Genomic DNA, 24277 nt, shown 5'->3' with positions numbered 1-24277 from the left:
ACTTGAATGGCCAATGGCGTAGTGCCATAAATATACAGATATAACAAAATTATAAGATAAACACAAATACCTTTTCTATTCCCGAATACTAAAAACTCATATGCCCATGAATTAGATGTTTAATCCATAAAATTTGTTCAAGAAAAAAATCAATAAACCCTTAATAAAAACGAAACAGGAATGAGAATTTCCCTTAACCTAAACAAATCAATGAACACCCCAAAAGCTGTCAGTAAATTCCAAACCCCCATTCAAAGTCAAAAACACTCCCCAATTTCCTTCAGAAATTGAAAAAAGAATCTTACAATAAAACAGTAAATCCTTCATTCAACAAATGTTCAAAGTAGCATTACAACATCATTACTCCATTAGTATTCTTTGATCCCATCTCCAAACGTTCCACCACACCGAAAATCACGACAGAACGGAAATCGATGCTCGAGGGAGGTCTCTTCCGATAATTAGCCGGTTCCGGTTGGCCACTCGATCGGCCGAAACCGAGGCGGAATAAAAAAATAGAGGGTACGCTGCAGCGCTCGTTATTCCAGTTCCCGAAGTAAAACGGGCCGCGGAGGCCTCGGAACGGAAAAGGTTCCGTTCTGGCTGTTTCCATCCGTCGTCCACTTGGCGGAGCGTAACGACCAACCGAAGCGGCGAGAGTCAGCCAGCCAGCCAGCCAGCCAGCAAGCCAGCCAGCCAGCCAACCAGCCAGCCAGCCGGCCGGCCAGACGATGGACTGGGAACCGTCTGGTAGACCTTGAACGGCCCTTTAACTGGTCGCGCCGCAGTCAAGGTAACCTTCTTCCTCTTTCCAACGCAACGGCGCGCTGCGGCGGCCGCCCGCGAGAGAAGGGACCGGATGAATAGGGTCGTGAGTTCGCCACTTTGTCAAGGTCGCAGGCCACCTCCGCCCGCGGGAATATATTCCCCGCAAAAATGCCGCCGCCACCTTTTAACAGGATGTTTCCGCGGCGAACGGGATAATTGAGATGCTCCGGGTGCCGCGGCTGATTCAGCTGCTCGGCTTTAATTGATCTTTACCGCGATTAAGGGAACCTTGCCTCTTGCGAGTTTAATTCGATTCGGAGACTGATGGTCCGCGACTGTTGTCGCGGGTTTACTGAGAAGCCTGGAGAGGTTTTTCTTCATTCGTTGACTTTGGGAGTAGGTTTTGGTGATAGAATGATTGCCGTTTTGTGGAAGTTTTGGGACGGAGATAATTGTATGTCTTATTATGGCGAGTATGAGATTTGGATACGTAAAGGAATAAGTGAACAAAGATTGATGATGTTTGGTGTTCGGGGAGTTACTATCTGAGGGATCTCTACGGGGAACCTCGAGGAAATGGATTTTTCGATTATGTTAATTTTCGTAATCGCTGAAGGTCGCTCAATTGCATTCGCGAGATTACTTTCTGCATTCCAATAGTTGGTACATTGCGTACCGTTTAATTTAAAAAAAACCTGAATTTTGCGAATTGTAATATTCCGTGAGATCAACTTATATCATTGTACATACAAAAATTCCTATATCATATTGTTATGTAACATATTTTAAAGAGATAATCGACTCGAATCAAATTTAATATCTTTTTGAATGCTATAGTAATTAGCAGAGATGCACAGCTAAGTGTCTTTACATAAAAGCGAGATTTCTCGTTACCAATACTCAATATGTTAACAGAGGCTAAAAATTAGCTACATTGACCATTCGAACAATCCCACTCACCACCAATCGTCAACCACATTGACTTACCTGCAACACAGCCTCCCACCAAGAGAAACATCGCAGTGATACATCGTTTTCAGAAAGAAACGCGAAATCCTAGCTCCAGGGCACGGTCATCATCGCGATGAACGATTCACGGTCGCGGGAGTAAGCGCGATCATCCCGTCGCGGTTCGACTGTAACCAGTTCCCAGTCGCAGAAGCCGGCTAGATCAGATTACACAGTGATTTAGCCGCGAACGGTTTCTTCTGTGCGAAATCGATGACTGCGTGTCGCGTCGTCACGCACACTGCCGCGGGGAGGATGAGCTAGCTGCGTTCTCTTTAGCATCCGTGACCGAACAACAACGGCGAGGAGGACAAAGAGGCGAAAGGGGTCGGTCGGGGTCCATGGGTCCGAGGCAGCATTCCTTATCATTACATCCCGTAAACATTATCCTCGGTTCCATCGAGAATGATTCCGCGATCCGGCGGCAAGAAGCCTGGTAGAGGTGGCACGTCTTCGATCCGGAGGAACGGCGGAGAGAGGGAGAGGTCACGATGCCGAAGGAGCTCGGAGGAGACGAGGATGGAGGATGAGAGAGCGAGAGAGAGAGAGAGAGAGAGAGAGAGAGAGAGATAGAGAGGTACTTGGAAGGAGAACGCGATCGCTGGAACGCCTTTCTAGTTTCGATGATCGACCTAGTCTCTTGTCATTGTACTGAGTCTTGGTTGTCTTGAATGAGGATTGTTGGATGAGGGTGTGTGTGTTTGTGTGAATGATTTTTGGGAATTGCTTTGGGGAAGTTGCAAATGGAAATATAGTTTTGTTAAGGTCTGGGTGAAATTATTGATCATTTTGTCTTTAAATTATTATCTTTGATTTTGATGATTGAGTTAGTGTGATTGTCAGGTTATTTCACTGATATTAGATGTTTGCTTTTCATATTGGAGACTGTTAATATTTGAATGTTACGTTATTTTGTTGTTCTATTACACTAGAGAATTCCAGAGTTTTAGAATTTATTCTAGACAGGAGGAATTATAATCAACTCTATTGTAAATTCTGTATATCTTCCTTTTAATTTCCATTAATCTTTTAACTTTCACTATTACTTCAAATACGTCTGATCATAACAGAGTCGAATCTACTAAATCGTTCTTCCTATTTCCAACCATCTCAGTCGACGAAAGCAAAATACATATAAGTCGCTGAGAAACCAATGTTAAGTCCATTTTTCTTTCCTGATTTTTGTAAATTTTCATGAAATAAATAATATTCTACTACTACAGAGCCTATCCTTCGAAAAAAGACTTTATACACTTTTCTGATGAAATCAATAAACCAGAAATTTTCAAAACCAATAAATTAAAGATCATGAATCTCCTCAATGTTTGTTTTCTGGACTTAACCGTATTGACTTCTGAGCGAGTCATATATAAAAAAACCTCTCTTGCAAACTCCCTCCATTCCACAATCAATTCAAAATAAACCCCGCCACTAAATATTCCCGAACGCCCACCCATACATTCTAGGCCATAAATGATATTCGATAGGTTACCTCCGAATCCTTTTCCTCCAGCGGAACCAATGGGGCCAGCCAAACCTCTCGAAACGACAAATCCGGGGAGCAACAATGTTCCCCGGTATCGCGCGGAACGTTGGTCCACGGAGAGGTTCATCGAAGACGGCGAATAGCCGGCCGGACGAATATCCAATATGCAAAGTGGTGGGTCCGGGGCGCGCGTTTCAGGTACCATCGACGTAACTCACCGGAATATCGTTGCTCCTGACGGGGTTTTCGAGAGCCGGCTGTCGGAGCGAGCAGGAGGAGAGTGTACCGAGCTGATAGGGGCCACCATTACCCATCCCCTGCGCGCAACCCCGCGTACAAGCCCGAACAACCCCTGTGTACAATCTCCGCGCGCGTGCAACCGTCGAAAGAGGCCTCGAGCATCGGTCGTCTGCCGTGTCCGGCTGGTTTCGATCGGTACTAACGGAACTCGGAATTTTCTATGCTTCGTTAATTAACATGTTGACTGTCACGGTCACCGATTACCGAAGCTTCCAAATTACGAAATGATTATAACTTGTAAAATAAGTAATGACGAATAAAAATGTTTCAGTAGCTTGAAAAGTAGATTATAGTGTTACGTAAAAATAGGTATAGCAAGTAATTAATAATTATTGATATTATTACTTTTATTAATACTTTTAATATATGTTATTACTTGAAATATTACTTGAAAGCTTTTCACTGGAAATATTAAATGTTTTCCTATGAGATATAGAGATCATTCTTGGAAATTAATTAACGGGAACGTATAGATTTAAGAAGTAAAGGTATTTCGTTTGAATCTGTCACGGATTGATGCATTATACGAAACTAGATTTGTGTAGAGCCTCAACAGAAGATTTGTCCTTTAAAACTAAACACTCCGGTGCTCAGAAATATTGTTTCCCGTTACTCAATTATTTCGTTCCACTTTCCGCAATGTCCAACTTTCTACAACTTGATAAAAGATTTCCTCCCAGATTTCCCAACCTTCTATAAAATATAATTACAAGAAATACCGAAAAATCTGAACGATCAACACTCACTGTTAACATCCCTAACAGGAAACGAAACGATAGATTCAAACCTGCTTTTTTCGCATTGGAGACAATGTAAACGCGACGAAATTGAAACTCCTATGATGAAAATATCCTCCAGTGCCGCTTGCACGAGGTTCTCTCGTTCGTCAGTGCACGGGAACGAGCCGGGAATCTCGCTCGATAAATATGTACACGAAAAGCCGCGGGTAAATCGAGCGGCGCGCAAGAAGAGGCTGCAGCCGCCCGTTGTCGTCCAATTAAATTAGATCGCGGTGAGTTCCCGCAGCACCCGACTGTTTCCGAGGTTTTGATCGGCTGTCTCGATGCAGCGGCAACCTTTTCCTTCTTTTCACGGGCGAAAAGATACGGCAGGACGAAAAAGGAGAAAAGTGTGAGCCGCTGGAAGATCGTTGGGAAAAGGAGTCGGGCTCGTAAATAAGCACGGAAACGTGTACTTACGTCCTCGGCGATTACGCCAGGTGCACGGTCTTATAAATAATAAGTAATCGGCGGGTTCCGTGGCGAGCAATCTCGTCCCCTGCGATTTCTCGTTAATTCGTTTGTCGTCGTGGCACATCAGCGACTGCGTCGGATAGAGTGATAATTGCCGATTCGAAGTAACGATTTCGGAATATCGTTTCTCTCGCGTCTGTCTTCTCCCCTGTTCTCCAACCCCTTTCGTTGGCGTCGCTCCTTCTCTCTTCATCTGGTTATCTAAAGCGGGGAATATGACGAAAAAGGAAGAAGATCCATGAATATTCAGGCTCGATCCTTCTTCGCCCGGCGATATATTTACATATTCAGCAATTAATTCGTTTAATATCGGCGGTCTGGTACCGGTTTTCTTAATGAAATTCATCGCGGCAACTGGTCCCGACGCGAGACTAAGATCGATCGACCCCGGCCCATCGCTGTCGTTAATTCGCGCGTCCCCGACGGATTAACGCCGAGCCTCTCGATTCGACCTATCGCGAAAGGACTGTTTAATCTTTCGAATGCCGCGCGCGCATCGTTTGTCACGCGGCCCTGCGATCTCGATCCCGCGCTTCTTCCCGTTGCTCTTCGTTTTCTGTATCCTCCCTCGTTTCTCTTTTCTGCCGTTGTCTCTTTACATCCTTGCTCCTTTGTTTCTCTTTTGCCAATTATCCGTGTTCCTTTTTACGTGCCTCTGCTTTATTCTTTCCTTTATCTTCTTCCCGATTCTTCTTTATTCCTTTCTTCTTTATTTTCTTCAATTTTCGACCTTTTAGTTACTGTCTTTGTTTCCTGTTTCATTTTCTCTTTGCTCTTTCATTATACCTCGTTTTCTTCTCTTTCCTTCTTCTTCCTTTCTCTTTAATTACTATTTCCCTACTCCGTCCTTTACCTCCTACTCCTTTTACCCTTCTAATTTTCTTAGTCTCCTTTCCGTCTCATTTTATTTCTTTCTTCATTCCCCTATTTCTCTCTCCCCCCCTCTCTTTTTATCTATTCTCTGTTACCTTTCCTCCAATCACCGCCTCCCCTTCCAGCTAATCCCCGTCAGCCGTGAAACCTGTCGACTTCGATTTGCATTGATCGATTGAACACCTCTGCCCGAGAAACCAGAAACGAGAATTATTAATCGGCTTGATCGGCTCAGCGGCGCGCTGCGTTTCGCGAGCCGCTCGAGGCGCCGAGTTAACGAGATGTTAATGATATACGAGTCTTATTACCAACGCGTTATTAAATGCCTTTAAAATTCAAGTCTCGATCCTGGATCGCTCGGCCCGCTAGATCCCACAGGCATTTCTTACCGCGATCGATTCACTCCTTTCTCGTCGGTTCACATGTCCCGAGATCCAAAGATTAGAACCATCGAAACTTTGTTTGTTGTCTATCGATTGTCCCTCTTTAGGATCTCTCTCGATCCGTGCGGTCTTTATCACGCGTGAATCTTCGAGACCAGAAAGAAACCGGGTTACTCGGCAAACCAGATAAAAGATCAAGCTACCGTTTCCCGATTTTAATCCACGAAATCTCTCCTCGATCGGTGATTGATTACGTTGCGACGATTACTCGTTATCTTCTGTTTGAGAACGCGACCTGTATCAGACGGAACAGTGATTGTTTAAATCGCTACTTTTAACCCTGCTAATTCTTCACCCAATCGTTTTCTCATTTTGATAGTAGGTTAACTCAACCTTTACTGTTTTCCGAATTAATCCTATTTTGTTCGGTAATTTGAATTCGAGAATATTGTAAACTCGTTGCTGTTCTACGTGTTTCTGTCTTCTTTAATAACATTTCAAATGTGTAGATAAATCGAGTTCGGTTAACTTGATACAGTTTCATTTTTGCTTTGAGGTTGCAAAATTGCAAATATAGTTGTGAGCAATTAGTTACGGATAATCGATGTGATAGAGATTAATAAGGACGCTTGAATAGAATTAGATTAATTGGAGATTGTTATACGAATTGTTGTGTTTATCGGCGGTTCTTCTGGAAAAAATCGGTAGTGTAAGGGTAGCTTTCCAGTGACCGTAAGATTCTTTCGCATTGTCCATCTGCCAGCGTGATGGTTAACTATAGATAATGAACGATAACGGGTATCGTAACGAGATAAGCCTGATTCTTACTTCTTTATAACGAGACGTGCTACTACACCGTCGGTCAGTTGGGTATTTGTGGTTGTTGTATGAGGAACCGATCATTAAACAAAGAGGATCTGCTTCCTGGAACAAGGATGAACGTTTTCATTGCAGCAACTTTTGGGTTGCTGCTGGCTGGCGCGGCTTACGGTGAGTCGAATTTCTTGGATGCTATTTTTATCAGCTTTTTATAGATAGGCAAGAATCGACAGAAATCAGTGACGTCAATTTCGATTCTAGAAAGGGAAAGAGGTTGAAATTCTCGCGATTTCCGAGCGTCGTTATGCAACGAGACAGTGATAGATTGGTTGAACTGATAGAACAGGTTATAAATAAACTGTGATTTTATTTCTGGGAAAATCGTTGACCCGTTTGTTCAATTAATTTATATACTTATATATATAATATGATATTATTCATAATCGATTAATTCTGTTTATGAATTTGTAATTTCCTGCAAACAATTTGAATCTGTAAGTTAATCGAATCGAATAGAACAATAGAAATGATCAAATGAAATGAATATAGAATTGATATTCATATGATACCAATGTCAAAGATTCTAGAATCAGATTTTTGAGAATAAAAGAAGAAATAATTAAACCATGACAAAAATCAATTACGTGAAAGGGTGTATTTCTTCAGCGGATATAGAGAACCAATCGGTACCAGACAACGAAACGGAATGGTTGACTTTCTCGTTGACCGGTCGCATAGTGAACGGGACAAAGGCAGCGTTAAGACAGTTCCCTTATCAGGTAATTCTATTGTCCAATAACTACGATTACTTTATTCCGCGAACACTTTAAATCTCGAGCGCTAATCGCTCGCGTTTATTGCAGGTCTCATTGAGGCGTAGTTACAACTCCAGACATTTCTGCGGCGGCTCTTTGATCGACGAGTATTACGTGTTGACGGCCGCGCATTGTGTATTCTTGTGAGTGTGAATTAAAATTGCATTAAAAAGACGTCGAAAAAAAAGATCGAATCAAATGAAAGCGCAAAAATCGAAGATTGTCTCGATCGTGTCTTCGATTTGAATTATATCCAGTTCAAATCGCATTTAAAAAATGAGAAAAGAGAAGATCGAATCAAATGAAAGCGCAAAAATCGTAGATTATATCTTGATCGTGTCATCGATCTGAATCTTGTCGGGTTCAAATCACATTTAAAAAATGAGAAGGGAACAGATCGGATCGAAGAAAAGCGTAAAGATCGAAGATTAAGTCGAGCGTGTCTTCAATTTGAATCTTGTCGGCGCTTTATCGTCGCCGTTAGTAGGACTCGAGTGTTTTGAAACGATAAGCCGCTTCGAGTGGTGAAATCGAGATTAATTTCGAATTAATATTCTCGTTAAATCGTAGCCTGCACTCCTGATTAGATTTACTGTTACGTTACCATTCGCTGAATATTTGTGCTGCAGAAATGGCGAACCCATTCTGCCGTGGACGGTCATGGTCGTTGCCGGCGAGATCCAGCTCAATCAGCAGACGCCGGCTGGACAGAGAAGGGGCGTGGAAGAGATTTATGTTCATCCTCGGTTCAATCAGAGCACTTTACAGAATGATGTTGCCCTTCTTTATGTATGGCTACTATTCGTTGCCTCCAGTTTTCCAAGTTTACTCTGAAATTTATTTTAAACTAACCTTTTGCGGACGAGAATTTTGTAAACTTTCGAAAACGTTTCTCATAAAACAGCTGAATTATGCATCGAAATCTTAAATACTACAAAAACGAAAACTGCTTATCAATCTCTCGTTATATGAATAATCGAATTATTCATTTGCAGTTTTCGAATTTAGATATGAAAGCTCGAAGTTTCCATTATGGCGGCATCGGCCGCAAAGGGTTAATATTTTAACTTCGCTTTAAACTAATCTTACTTTTATTTATTTTAAATTTCTTTGAAAATTTGTCGCGTACTTTTTGAACTGAAATTTTGTTTGACACTAAGAATTTCTGGGTTCAGAAGTTTTTAGTAATTGAACTGTGTGTTTCAGTTGAAAGTTCCGTTCAAATTGACACCGAATATTACACCTGTTATTATGACAACTGAGCCACCAGTACCGAATTCTATCTGCCAGGTGTCTGGATGGGGCTATCCTTCGTATGTGAGTAGTTTCCCCGAGCTTCTTCTATTTAGATTAGAGTTGGACGGAATTTAATCGGGTCATACGTTACTGTAATTAATAATTACACTGCAATCGTCATGGTTAGTGTGTAATTAATAAGCGGACCGAGTTGTTTGTCATGTTAATATTTCTTTGAATGCAGGATTATCCCATAGTGAGCAACGATTTGATGTATGTGGACCTGCCAATCGTAGAGCCCAGCGTTTGTAAAAAACTACTAGTGAATGTAACTGATCTACTACCCGGAATGTTCTGTGCTGGTTACATGGAGGGTCAAAGGGACGCTTGTCGGGTACGGATTAAAACAGTGATCTCATATCGCGATACAATGAACAGAAAGCAGAGCAAAGAATAGAGTAGGATTCAAGGGATGATTCATCTAAAGATTAATCGCTTCGTCTAAGAAGCTTTATCTTGAGCAGCGTTGCGGAAAGAGTTGATAGCTAATCCATCATGTTTTCCTATTTGAGAACAACGTTAGGAGCACATCAATTTCAATACAATTTCATTCTCACAATGAAAATGCAATGATTAAAGATGAACGTTGAAAGAACCCTTATGTTAGCAACTGTGAACCTGGTTACTTTTCAATTATTTTCTACAGAATTTATATTTTTATAACAATTCAAATCTTCTCTTGAATCTCTATTTGTCGAACACTTTCACAGTAACTAGTGTTACGGAGATAAAGAATTCACACAAAAATGTTACAGTTATAAACTCGGAACGAATATAAACATACTAGCTAGTATAAGGGTTAAAATCTCGAACGTAGAAAACAGAAATGTTCTAACATAAAACAAATTTATACAAATTTCTGTAGGGTGATTCCGGTGGCGGTATGATCTGCAACGGGGTCTTAACTGGCGTGGTGTCCGGCGGAGAGGGTTGCGCGCTTCCGGCATTGCCGGGCGTCTACTCGAGCGTGTTCTTCTTCGAAGAATGGATCCTCGAGAATATGAAAGCGCCATCGTTCTTGAGGAAAGCGACAGCCACGCAACTCGTGCAATCAGGGGCAGAACAGGTGTTGGCCTCTTCTATCCTATTATTTACCCTTGTCCTTACGAATACTCTATGACGAGGTCAACAAATTATGTGTACCCTAACTGAAATACAGACATTTTAGGTGAATAACGAATAAAACTTCGTATCCCGGGCGTCTGCGTTCCTCGAGGCTCCGGAGCAAGCAGCTTCCACCCCTTCTCTCGGTAAACAAGCGCGAGGGAAAGAGAGGGACAGAAAGAGGGAGATATTCCAGGGGCCGGAAGTTGATTGCGAAACTTTTCGTCGGACTCTCGCTCGCGCGCGACTCTGCGTAAATAATTCGGAACGGACACGGACTCCTGTCTAGAATTCAATATCCGGCGTCAATCTGCTCTCCAGACTGTTCCAATGTTTTATTAATAATAATCAAAGAGAGCTGGGGAGGTCTTCAAGAGCTCTCTCAAACATTAATCGTTCTTCGCTACCTTCACCCCCCCATGAATCTCCCGGGAGTCGCCTGCCGAGGGAAAAATTCCCTGAAAACTCCCTTTGCCTTTTTCTCCCTCCACCTTCACTCTTCGTAGAAAAATCGTTGCGTTACGTTTTTCAACCCTTCCATTCTGCTTCTCGATAAGAGTAGTACGGGTTGGTTATTTAGAGGGTTAGACTTGAGTGATAGTTATGTTACGTTTTCCAACCCTTTTCGTTCTAATTTATTAAAGTCGTTATAATACGTTTTTTAACCCTTTTCGCTGACTCAGCCTCTTATAAATAGATGACAACTATGTTTCGATCATTCGGAAGGCCAAACCGGAAATATAGATTACACCTTTATAGATTTAAGAAAATACTTCTAGAATAATCGTCGTGTTACATTTTCCAATCCCGTTCATAGTCTCAGCTTCTCATAAATAGATGACAACGGTTTCGCTTATCCACAAAACTAGACCAAAAACACAAACAACTCTCCTATCAGAATGAAGAAAAAACACTTCCGGCATAATCGTCGCGTTACACTTTGCAACCCCCCTCACATTCTCAGCTTCTCGAAAACAGATGCTAATTCTGTTTTCATTATTTAGAAAGCTAGACCAGCAACACAGACGACTTTAGGCTGAATTTCGGTGGAAAACCCGCACGCGCACGCGCGCCGGAAATGAGAGTAGATAACGAGAAGAGGGTTATGCACGCGGACCGCTTTGATCTCGGAAAGCCGCGCTGCTCGCGTAAAAAGCTTCCGTTGCCTACTTAATACGCGGGAGGCGATATACCGGGCCGAGAAATGTATTAGCGGTATTGCCGGTGGCAACGTCGACGTTGGAACGTCGAAGGATGTTCCGCGGCGTGTCTGACGATTCCCGGCCGTTTCCACTGAATTTCCATGGTCTTCAAAGGGACGACAACGATAGCGTGAGTCGGCCTCCGGGATATTGCAAGAAAATATTTGTTCGCCACACCACGCCACGCCACGCCACACCACGCCACGCCACACTGCCAGCCACGGGGAGTATAAAGATCGACGAGCGCACCCGACCGAGCCAATTACTAGATCGCTCGTCGAGTAATGGGATATTCGAGGAATAAGGCCGGGAAGAGGAGGACTCGCGTTTATCCGGGGACTCTGTTATTTCCAGTCCGGAATAATGAGCTTGTTAGGACTTTAAAGACAGTTGATCGTTCGATGCCCCGTGTTCGACCGCCTCGGATCACGATGGGTATTAATAATTAAAATTGCTCGAGGTTACCTTTCGATGCGGAACTCTGTGGAGACTCGAGTTTGGAGATTCTTTCTGTGGTTCTTGAGTGTGGCATTCGGCTGGAGATAGAATGTTTTGGAAGGGTTGGTTTATCAGCGGTAAAACGTTACTTGAAGAATTCCTTTTATGTTCTAATGTTTATGTAAAACTTTCTGTATTTGAGTCATCTGTATTCAATTGTATTCTCTGCTTCCTTTTCCACTGAGTCTTTCAATATTCTACGAAATTGTTTCGATACAACTGCGTCGATTTACTACGACTGAACGTGAGGTTATGTTACCTAAATGGTTATCGTCACTGAACGTCCACAGTCGAACATCGTTTTCTACAGTCAATAATCAAATCTAATTTCACTTTTCACTTTCCAAGGATCTTCCAAGTCGACTGTATATTACTTGCTCAATAAACGCGAATAATAATTCTTACCCTTCACGGTATCCCAAGCACTCCCGAGTTCCCCGAGGAGACGAAACTGCCCGTTGAATGGATTTCCGAAACTTCGAGCCTCCGCTGACTTCCCTGCGGAGTAATTAGAGGAAAGTTCCGCCTTGTAGGGGTGGGGCGTTCGATTTCTCCCCGGGAGCCACCCCGTGAAAAAGTAAACTTTTAATTTATTTAAAACCCCGACCGCGATCGAGGAATACGTCGTAGTCGTCTAATGAATTCTTGTTCGATCCGAGAATTAAGGAGGTCGCGAATGGACCGCGCCTCGCTCGCTGAGGGGATGAAAAATCGTTGGGGCGGGCGGAGGTCATGAAAAACTTGCCGTGCTTGAAGGAACTTGGCGGGGGATGCCGAGAGTGTATCAGAAGTTACGTTTATCAGGTGAAACGCGCAGTTTTCAAGGCCCACCCTTATACAGCTTCTTTCGCCACCCCTCGTCGCCTGTTTCTCTTCCCTTTTCTTTACGATTATCCTTGATCGATCCGCGATACCCCTTCGAACCGGCAGAGAACGTCTATCGGGTTTCAGCGTGGATTAACTTTCGGAAACGGAAGCCTTCCGGCTGGAATTGCGGTCACGCGAGAAGGGTTGAAAGCCGAATCGGCCGAGCGGTTCTTTCCCACGTGGAAATTTCTCCGTTACGGATTTTCCGATTGAACAGCGTTTTACTTTTCGGTGGTGGTGTAAGAATGGCGGATTTAATGGGATTTGTTCGGGTGAACTTGCTCAATTTGCGATGGTGATGATAATAATAGATGGTAATGATAGAAATAGTAATAGTGATAGTGATGGTGGTAGTGATAGCGATAGCGATAGTAATAGTAATAGTAATAGTATTAGTATTAGTATTAGTATTAGTATTAGTATTAGTATTAGTATTAGTATTAGTATTAGTATTAGTATTAGTATTAGTATTAGTATTAGTATTAGTATTAGTATTAGTATTAGTATTAGTATTAGTAACAGTAATAGTAATAATAATAATAATAATAATAATAATAATAATAATAATAATAATAATAGTAATAGTAATAGTAATAGTAATAGTAATTAGGAATTAGGAATTAGTAACAATAATAGTTTAATAATAGAAGTAATAGAAGAAATGATATTTACAGATACATTGCAGATCCTTATATTCCCATATCTATTTACAATAAGAAATATTCTATAAACTATTCTATGTACAAATGAATTAGTGAACGTTTAAAATATTCCATAAAAATTGTAAATAATTCTTTTTAAACAAGCTCGAATGAATTTCAGGATCCGTATTTTCACTATTATAAAGGGGTAAACGTTTGTTACACGGTCGTGGAAGCGTGTTCAACCCCTACCGAAATTGTGGTCCCGGCATCTCCAATGAAAACCAACCTCTCCTCATCGCGTTATGGAAATTTTGGGGCTGCAATTATTTCGATCGATCGTCGCGAGGGGCAATCTCTCTGCTCGTTCGCGGTGCTCCTCTTAGGGGGTGAGATCAAAGGAAACCGTTTTCCCTCTAATTACGGAAAATTTCGACGTCGGAGGTATTTAGCTCGACGAGACGTTTCCTTTGCGATACACGGGAAGATCTTAGGAACAGGGCTCCGGCACGAGACACGCAAAGGGACCGATATATTTGTCGTATCAAAGATCGGGCACGGCGTTCCACTGATTCTTAACCTTCCTTGGCAGCTTAATGATCAGTTAATTGGTCCCCAAAGTACAAGCCGACTTAAGGAGCTGATTACTAGATATCTAACGTAATGAAACTCGTAACTTTGATCGTACGCTAATTTTATGTATCAAGAAATCAGTTCCTTTCCAATTCCAAATTTGAAACTATATTTAGAAAAATTTATACTTACGTGGAAAAAATCAAACATGAAGAAATGAAGAAACGGAGAAATAAAGAAACCAAGAACTGACGGAACGAAAGAACAAAGAAATGAACAAACTAAGATGAAAACAAAGAAATGTAATTAAACAGAGGTATCCACGTTCAAAGACACACATAACAAAGACCACTCGTAAGCACAGAAATTTCGTGAATCGAGCGAGTCGTTCGAAAAATTAAAGCCCCAATTTATAACGGCATTAACCCACCCCCTCGAGTTCGCGTCAAGGTGTCCCCGAGGTTCGGGCGGGCTCGATATTAAGGATTCAATTACTCCGCTGGCGGCCGATGGTTCTCGTTTTAAGGAATCAGCCTTAATGGGGTGAGTTATTTACGCGGCGGGGACTCCGCGCGAGTCGGAATAGGTCGATTAAGGTCAACGATCACCGGGAGGCAGAGATACCGAAGGTCGGTTTCGTGATCAGGGATGGTTTTTACGACGTTGCCACCGAGCAGAAGAACAAGAGGCGACGAGGGAGCGAAGGAGAGAAGAATGAACGAGAAGGGAAAAAAAGGAGACGGTTCACGTTCACGGCGTGTCGACTAGCCGAAGAACCCGAGGCCTCCCGCTTAATGACCGAGTTACGTTTTAATGGCCGAGATTGCCGCGAGATACGCGAGGAACGTCGTTCGCCGACGATGTGACCGGAAATTCGAACGGACTCTGGTCCTCGCGATCGCCATCAGCCCCGCTCAATTCGTAGGACACTCCGACTGGTGCACGAAATTTGCATAAAAATGGTTTCCACCGTGGGCAGACGCTGATGAAAGGAGCTGGAACAGATCGTTCCGCTAAATTGGATACAATTTGATTGGGACCTTGATAGCCGGCGACTTTATCTTCGGGGAAAGTAGGGGGCTAATATGTGCTATATTGCTCGGGTTGAGGTATTTTCGTATTGGATTCTCCTTACGCGGTGGAAAATGATTCGATAGCAGCTGGAACCCTGTGTTCCACGTAGGAACTATGTGTAACGTTTGTATTATTATAATAAACTGGTTTAGACTACTGAGGATTTGAAAATGAAGTAAATATTATATGGAATACCTAATGACATAAACATTTTCATGCAATTTATAAAACTAGTACTTGAACTATACATTGCCAATGAAACATTTCGTTACGTTAAGAAATTTATAGCCACGTAAATAGAAAATGTAAGACAAAACAGGATTAACTCTTTTAACCCTTCACACTCCAGAGTCGCCTCTTGATTAATTTGACATAGTAAGATTGTAAAGTTTGATGTTTAACATTAAACCTTGTATAATGCATCAATATGTAAAATATTGGAAGAAAATAGTTTTCTTCGTCAATGGATGCACGATTTCTCGTCAAGTCGATTTCAGAAAATGTCATCTGCAGCTCATTAGAAAATATTGACTATTTTCAGTGAAATACTTTTGGAGTGCAAAGGGTTAAGAGAATTCGAAAAGTAATCGCAATTGATCATTTCCAACTCACACCTCAATTGCCGCGTAGTTCTCGAAGCGTACGTAACAAAGGTACATGAATATCTCACCCTAAACCCTGTGAATCCGTCATTTCGAATTCACCCCGACACAGAAACCCCAAAACTCCTGGAACGTCCCAGGTCCAGCCTCCCTATTTCCAACCCCTACTTCCGGCGGACAACACGACAATGTCTCGAGTCTCATACTGTCAGAAACTCCTGTTAGTCCTCGTACACTCTTGCTACTCACTGTTACACCAGTTTCTTTTCTATTTCTTTTCATTTTTAATTGATCAATATTAAAAATTGAAGAAGATATATTGGTTTACGCAAGTAATTGCAAGTATAATTACGTTCAACATAGATTAATTTCACGCATTTCAGATTTGAGAACGTTGAGTGACATTCAGACATCAACATCTTGTTTATGATTTTGATTCGTTGCGCATAACTCTATTAATAAATAGCAAATTAACATCATTAACCACTTGTCTTACGATTATTCTTGAAGTACAATCGATCTAACTACTTTGTTATTAATAATTTATTGAAAATACGGAACAAATACTAGGCATATTCTGTCAACGTTTGCTCTGAAGTGTAATCCTTGATAACAGAGGAATAATATTGAATTTGAATCGAAGAAAATTGAATAATATTAACATTTATTAACACTAAAACTACTAAACATGTCAAAATGACCCATCCCTGATTTCTTCATTTTGCAATTATTAGAAAGATAAGATGTCTCCTAGAGAAATTATGAAATAAATTGATTTATTAATACGTAAACTCAATGGTAAATCAATTAATGTCTCGATAGATGCACCTTCGAACTTTCTGCAGAAGAATTTAAAAAGTCAATTCAACTGGTCAGTAGCTTTAGTGTTAAATTCTATTTGAAATCGTCACCACGAGTCTGACACGGTAACGGGTTAATGAGTTGAGAACTTACCAATTAGACTCATGTTCCTCAAACTACTCATCAAGTGATCTCCTAGCAGTACCCAAATTCAATAGAGCACTGAATTAACGACGGAACATAAAAGTGTAGCGACCATACCAGATTCCTACAAGCTAACTTATTGTCTCACCTTTGTCCACGTTCCAAGTGCGAACCCCACGTATTCGCGGAGACTTCTGGCCGGTGTCCAGATAGCTACGGGCCAATCCCGGCAAAGTTACGTTTATGATAATGAGCGTTTCCGTTCCGCGTTGCCGCGCGTACCCGGCGACCGGTTTAAAGCTCCACCCCCACCCTGCTGGGCTCGTCCGGTTATATCTCGCGCGATTCACCCCTTTATGAGATCGGTAGACGCTGGTGATACTAGCGCTTCATGGGGATAAAGTTTGGAGGAACGCCAGGCTAAGTAATTATCTATGGGAACGAGAGGGTTGAGATAAGGGTGGCGTGGTCAAGAATGGAACGCCCGAATTTCTACGAGGGGTCGGTTAATAAGTTGGATTTACCCCTGCGTAACTTCCGATCTAAAAGAGGTACTTAGTCACTTAAATTAGTTTCCTGTTGAGATAAATTGTCCTTGAAGAATCATTACTGGTAACTGTAAAAAAATAAATATACATATACACTACAAGTGAAATACAATATTAACGCGTTGCGCACTGGTAACGAAAACTCTCGTTTTTATATAAAGACACTTGGTCATGCAACTCCGCCAATTACCACAGCATTGAAAAAAATATTGAATTTTATTCGAATTGATTATCTATTTAAGATATATCCCACAGCAATATGATATCTAAGTTTTTGTATGTATAATCATATGAGTTGATCTCACTGAAAATTTCCATCCACTCAATTCTTCTGAAAATTAGCCGGTACATAATGTGTTAACGAAAATGAATGACATAGACAACTATAAACGCCGTTTTATATTCTAATTTATTTTTTCAAAAACTCAGTGATTAGAATCTCGATCGTTAATAAGTTTAGATTGCCATATAAAACATTGAACACGGAAGATGAATGAATCCGAGATGGTAAAAATGATCAAAGTGCCAAGGGGGAAAGGGCGCACGCGAGTTTTCCACCGCGAGCGGTCAAGCTTCCCCCTCGTAGATGAAAGAAACCGCGTTTAAACGCGTTTCACTGTCAGCCTCTGTCCCCGGTTTTTCCTTTCACCGGTGGCCGGTAGCCGTCTAATTAATTAAATGTAAACCCGGCCGACCGGCCGCCCTTCCCCCCTTCCCCGGAATCTCTTTAGCTCCGTCTTGCCCCTGTCATCGCCGACTCCTACGCTCGTCAACCGTCTACGTCCCGGTCGTGCCGAGACGGGTCGTCGCTTTGGAAACGCCGGGAACAGCTTATTTGCGTTTACCCGGGAGCGTCTTCTTCGTCCGCGGAACGCAGACGGAGCTAATTGGCCCGCGGAAAACCACCCCCGATCCCGCTCCGCTCGATCGTTCGCGATTCCGACGCGCCAATTAACTGTTTCCCGACCAGTTCATATTTTCGTGACTCCCTTCTCTTCTTCCCTCTCTTCTCGCCTTTCTTCTTTTTCTTCATACTTTTTTCCTGAGTTTCTTCGTCCCACTCTTGCTTTCTCGGTGTTCATTTCTCGATCTCTCTTCCTCTATTGCTCGTTTGCTGTCTTTCTTCCTATTTATCTCTCACTTTTGCTCTTCTGCTGTCTTTCTTTACATTTCCCTTTCTCTCTTCCTCTTTTGCTGTTTTCTTTCTATTTTCCTCCCTCGCTCTTTTGGATTCTTGTCTCTTTCTGTACTTTCGCTGCCTGTTTCTCTATTTTTCGCTCCTTTTTCGCTCTCGTCCTCTATCTTTGATCTTCTCTCTCTTCCTCTGTTTTTCTTTTCCTCCAGCTTTCGTCCTCCGTTTCTTCTATTCTCTCATTCTCCTTTTACCTCTTTCCTTTTTCCATTCTCTCTTTATTTCCTTCCCTCTTTTTGTCTCTTCTCCTCGTCCCCTTTTTCGTTCTCCTTTCCCACAGAGAAGAAGCCCCGCAGACTCGTTATATCTCGCCGATGCTGCGTTTATTTTTCCCCGTAACCGGTAAAGGGTTCGATGCGCTTCGCAGAGGCTCCCGGAGCCGCTTCACGGCGCGATTGAAAGTTTGATAAACGGGGACGCGGTATTTAGACAAGCGGGACGTACGATAAACGACGTCTGAGTTTTCTATTTGCGAGGCGACGTCTACCCGGGAAAGCGACCGATAAATTTGTCCGATTCGCTTTCCACTGGGAGACGTCGCTGGAACGGCCGCCAAGTCTCCGAGACTTACTGGCGTTCGCTCGCGAGACATCGATACCGTTCCCCGTGATTTTCCGCGGTATTGCGAGCGCTGGAAGTCAATTTTCCTCTTCCCCGCAGTGGCTGTGTAAGTTTTGTTTGATCGTCTTTGGACGTCTCGGGAAGGCATTTTGCAAATAGCTGATAGATGTTCAAACTTCGTTCCTTCCTTCTGAAGTTCTCGACTCCGAATATATTTTCGACTTCGATATACATACTTTTAAGTTTTTTTAAATTTATCGACAGACTATTCTGCTGATATGTATTTTAACAGACTTCCAGATTAACCCTTCATACTTAAGAATCTTATTCTATAACTTATGATATTCCACAATCTAACAAGAATTGTGTTCTATAACTTGTAAAAATTCTCACTCCATTAATCATTATTATAGTGATCCCGGCTGAGCCCCCAATTTTATAGTGGGGCTACTATTATTATAGATATTGAAAAGGTGGATCTTCAGTAAAAAGAGAATTAGGAAACAATATGGACAACACGTAAAAATACAACTTAATACCACGAAGGCCAACACACGACTCTCTATCACGCACCAAAAATGTTCTTCTCCGCTGTCTCTCACCAAAATGTCCTCATGCACGCATTTCCACTCGCTTTTAACACACACCCCCATTCGCTCTGTCTTTCTCACCCTTGCACCCTTCTCACTCGCATCTTTCGTCCACAGTCAAAATTCACGCAGTCACGTACACGCTTTTCTCACGGTTCAGTCGCTCAGTTCCAGACACTCTTCCTCGCATTCTTTCAGCCACTCGAGATTTTCTAAACGCAGTCACACTATTTTCCAAACATCCCGGCGCCGGTCCGTCGCAATACGACCTGGTCGCCCTTACGCACGCACAACAAACCATTCATCCTACAATAAATATTCTAGATACTACATTATCTTCTTCGAATATTCCACTATTCCACATAAATGTTCACAGAGTTCTAAGGACATCGACGCTTCGCTTCCCAAAAGAATATTTTCTAAAAAATCTCAGACAAAACTAAAACATTCCTTAAATGAAAAACCCAACGAACTCGTGTCGTGTTCAATGAAATCTCGCGTCCCGTAATCCTCGAAAGATTCCTCCGCAACGCGGCCGCACGAAGTTCTAGTTCCATTACAGTTCGCCCGGAGCAACTTTCGCTGTCGAGGCCCGTTCTCGGCGCGGCCAAAATCACCGGAAATAATCGTCCAAGTTGAGGGGCGGTCTTTCCGCGAGCGATCCGCCGGATGCTTTCACGGTCGCCGGGTGTATCGCGCGAACACCGATATCCCGACTCGTTTAATAGTTCCACGGCGAAGAAGTTTCCCGCGGCTCGCTGTTAATTTCTCGGGCGGCGTTTATTGCGGAAGTTAATGCTCCTTACGAAATTCGCATTACCGCCGTCCCCCGCGCCTCAACTTCGTCGCACACCCTGCGTCCGTCGTCGAACGGTTGGATCATTAAGAACTTTCCCAGTGCACAGCAATGGAAACCGATGAGATCGTTCTGTCATTATTTTCCCTGGTGTCTCCTAATGGATCCGACCGCGATCCGAGCGAGGAGGGGTCGGTCACCGGAACGCTTCGTCTTTCCCCGTAACGTTCGCCCGGTGACGCTGACGCGGGCAGACGACCGACGTCAGCCAGCGATTTCGCGGCGAATCTAACCGGCCAGATAGGATCGAAGGTAAATCGCTCGGAATTATTCGGGATTACGGGCTGCTACGTTTCCTGGCCGAGCTCTGACCGCATTCCGCCGGCTCGTATCATTGGACTCGCTTACCGCGGTGATCGAGCATTGATTTTGATCGTTAATTAGGATGAACGGAGCAACAGTTACGTTTTGGATTGATAGATACTGGTGAGTAGATCTATTGTGCTTCGTAATGGATAGGAGATGGCGTGAAATTGTATGAGGATTTGGTTAAGTGGATTGGGACGTTGCTGCTCAGGCGAGAATGATTGTTGATGTAGATTGATGTAGAAAATAGATAGATTGAGCTTTCTGGTTGCTGAAGATTGATGTGTAATGGGGACGTGTAGAGGAATTGGTAAAGTAGATTGGGACGTTGTTGGTCAGACAAGAAATTTTGCATAGGAATTGGATGGATTAAGTTTTATAAAAAATTGGAGAAGATTAATGCAGTGTGAAGAGTGTTCTAAGATGAAAATTTGAGGAAGTAGATTAGGATGTTACTGGCTAGACAAGAAATTCCAATAGTTTTATAGGAACTATATACATTAGCTTTTGTAACGAATAAAAGAAGATTAATACATAGAATCAAAGAAGGAAACTAAGAGAAGTCATCATAAAAGCTTGCCAATGAGAACTTTTCATAAATAAAAGAGTAATAGTAAATCCAAAAATAGACTCCCACTTCTGCCTGAGAATCCCGTAGGAACATTAAGAGTCTTCCCCCGTAGCTTGAATCCCAGAGACTGATTCCCGACGAGCGCACCATCCACGACACTCGATCGCTTTTTACCGACTCCTCCTCCATCTTCCCGGCGATCATTTGAAAATGGGAAGCAAGCCGAGGAAACGACGAGCTCTCTCGCCCCATCGTTATTTTCCCGGTTTCTCCCTAATGGTCCCAACACGAGGGGGGGTGAATCTACCGTGGGAGAGAAGATAGGTCGTCACCCTTAGGTCCAGTAAAAACGTTTTGTCTTGCGAGCCTTTTTTCCCCGCGATCCGCGGGACTGACACTGCTGACAATGTCCTTTGCATTCATCCGTCTCCTTAACACATTAGTCACCGACAGCCGATTAAAATTGGGGTCCAGCACTGTCAGCGTTTCTTGCTACCCTAGAAATCGACTACCTGCATCTGATATGTTTAATGTCCCTTTTCTTAATATTTCACAGTTTCTAATGTTGAACTAACGAGTGTTACCACTGGTCGTTAATAATCTGTTTAATTTATTATTTAGTTCTTAATAATCTATTCATTTCATTACCTATATATTTATGACACATATATTTCCTTATCTATTTAATAATAGCCTATCAAATTTCTTATACATTTATTAATAACTTATTTATTTTATTACCTATATATTAATGATCTATATATTTCCTTATCTATTTAATAATAACGTATCAATTTTCATATCCATTTATCAATCATCTATTCACTACAATTACCACCGTCACTAACAATCGCTAATAATCTACAGAAAAGATATTCCACATTTCTATTTTTCATCATCTCTACATTTTATATTATCTCTATATTACGAAAGAATTCAAGGTCGAACTAACTTCGTACACATATCTACTTAATTCACACCTGATAAATAATGCGTCAACTTGCCAACGAGGGGCGTCAAACACCCTCAACCCTCTTCAAACCTCAAAAATCAGATTCACGCGTCGAAACTCGTCGATAAGGATCTCCTAGTCGCTGTGGTATACATCGCGAGCGGTCTCCCGTGGTTCTGATTTTTCCCGCCACCCCGTTGACCCTCGCCGTGCGTCGGGGTGCAATTACTTAAAGCAGAGAGCCGTGCCCTTTTCCCGGGCCGATGAAAAACGCGCGTTCCCCGACGGTTGCGCCGCTTAAATCCTATCCATTTGTCAGCTCGCCCTTGGCCGCCGCCGCCGCCGCCGCGCCGGACAGAATTTTTTGCCTCTGCATCCCTGACGGTCACGGGAGGAGAGAGTTCACCGACTCCTCCGCGTTCCCGAGATCGCCGGCGACGTTCGACAATGCCCACGCGAAGATCTCCCAACCCCGCCGCTGCCAGAAATGAAAGGGATAAATCACCTTGCGGACGGGGGTGGGTCTGTCTCGAGGTCTCGAGTGAAAACGGATCGCACGGGTCGGACGTCAGACGAAAATATTCGAGGACTGAACATGTTTTGCAGGTACGATCGAAGATCTTTCATTTTTCTTGAAATCTATTGCCTGTCGTTGGTTTGGTAAATTATTAGGAATTTACTGGTGGAGCTCGCAGAGTTTTAGTTTAAAGGAGAGTTAATTGTGGGAAGTCATATATGGTAGATTATGAGATCAAAAGGCATAAGATTATTCATATATGATTGTTGAATGATATGAATAATGAATTATGCTATACTCGAAGATCGATATTTTCAGAATGAAACTTTTACCAATGTGGTTCTGTGAAACATCGGAATATACTGGAGAACGCAATGCTGTTATAACCATCGGAGTTTTGCTACCTCAGCTTCTAGTCTTAACGTCTGACCAACACCTTCCTATTCTACTTACCTCTCTCTCCAATATTCCACTAAGTATTTTCCTGTTCTTATATACAATCTTCAAAATACTTCTCTATTCTTATACACAATTTTACAAACATGTCTCTACTCTTATACATAATCTTATAAACATTTCCTATCTCCATACACAATTCCACTAAACGTTTCTCTATTCCTAAACACAATCTTCCAAACACTTCTCTATTCTGATACAAAATTTTATAAACATTTCTCTACTATCGCACACAATCTTATAAAAATTCCCCTATCCCCACAGAATTCCGCCAACATCCTTCCATTTCAATATTCACCGAGCTCCAAACCGAAGTCCCCAATCGCTCATTAATTCAATCGCGGCCACGATGCCTAAGGACTCGGTCGCAGGGAAGATTCTTTCCGAACGTACCTCGTCAACGTGATTCCGTGCGCAGGCAGTCCAGGGTGGCGTCCCTTGATTCTGCAAACGAGGCACGAAGGGCCGACCCTTTGGCCGGCCCTGTGCAAACTGCGCCCGCAGAATCTGCGTTTCGTCGCAGCGCGAAGGGTCGAAGGGGGTGAGCCGGAGAAGACGCCAGGGTCCCCCTGATCGATCTACGCACCGCCCTCGACGAAAGGGAGGCAAATTGGGTTATCCTGGGCCAGGAGATGTCACCGTGGCGGCGTTCCGTGCGCCGGCGAGCACGCCTGCCGGATGGGAGCCGGCGTTGTCGCGGGTCAAAGGTAACCCCTGGTCAATTATTGTAATATGTTCGCTGGAGGCGAAACTGGGGGCGGATTCTCGGCATCGCCACGGGTCGATAGCTTTAATCTACCGAGCTGCTGCGTTCCCGCGCGCCTGATACTGGGGACCGGCTCCATATCGGACTGGGCTTATCGTCTACTAAATTCGGTTGCTCTTTAAGGACCTGCTGTTAGGAGATCCGGTGGTTAGATCTGGGAGAAGCATGGCAGATGACTGGGTCAATTTCTTGGACCTGGAAAAATGGAATTTAGAGCTGCTCTGTGTGGAGCTTTGAGTGCTTATAGTTTAGGAAATTGTGAATGGGGACGTGGGATGTAAGATGCAGGAATTGAAGTAATTGTGGTTTTTTTTAGCAATTTATGTTCTAATGTAACTGTGAAGGTTGAAATATACGCATAGAGTAAAAATGTCTTCATTTTTTAAATGTTTCTGGAGTTTAGGATTGGGAACTATTCGATATTTCAATAATTTAGTAATAATTGTATTCGGTAT

At 42.8% G+C, this 24277-nt stretch overlaps 1 protein-coding gene across 1 annotated transcript; it reads left to right on the top strand.

Annotated features, from left to right (window-relative positions):
* The first annotated feature begins 6915 nt into the window (after nucleotides 1-6915).
* Nucleotides 6916-10505, top strand: LOC116424042 (trypsin-2). Its single transcript, XM_031969961.2, has 8 exons — nucleotides 6916-7061; nucleotides 7557-7669; nucleotides 7754-7848; nucleotides 8335-8494; nucleotides 8912-9022; nucleotides 9186-9335; nucleotides 9867-10067; nucleotides 10170-10505. The coding sequence occupies exons 1-8, from the start codon at nucleotides 6959-6961 to the stop codon at nucleotides 10182-10184; spliced, it is 948 nt and encodes a 315-aa protein (XP_031825821.2). The 5' UTR covers nucleotides 6916-6958; the 3' UTR covers nucleotides 10185-10505.
* The last annotated feature ends 13772 nt before the right edge of the window (nucleotides 10506-24277 follow it).

Source organism: Nomia melanderi, chromosome 13 (genome assembly GCF_051020985.1).
Source record: "Nomia melanderi isolate GNS246 chromosome 13, iyNomMela1, whole genome shotgun sequence".
Lineage (NCBI taxonomy): Eukaryota > Metazoa > Arthropoda > Insecta > Hymenoptera > Halictidae > Nomia > Nomia melanderi.
This window is presented reverse-complemented; position numbering and strand designations above follow the sequence as displayed.

Excerpts from the sequence above, each read along its gene's own strand:
- LOC116424042 (XM_031969961.2), top strand. The coding sequence starts at position 6,959 with ATGAGGAACCGATCATTAAACAAAGAGGATCTGCTTCCTGGAACAAGG. Across the intron at positions 7,670-7,753 it reads TAAGACAGTTCCCTTATCAG|GTCTCATTGAGGCGTAGTTA; the intron begins GTAATTCTATTG and ends CGTTTATTGCAG. Across the intron at positions 8,495-8,911 it reads ATGATGTTGCCCTTCTTTAT|TTGAAAGTTCCGTTCAAATT; the intron begins GTATGGCTACTA and ends TGTGTGTTTCAG.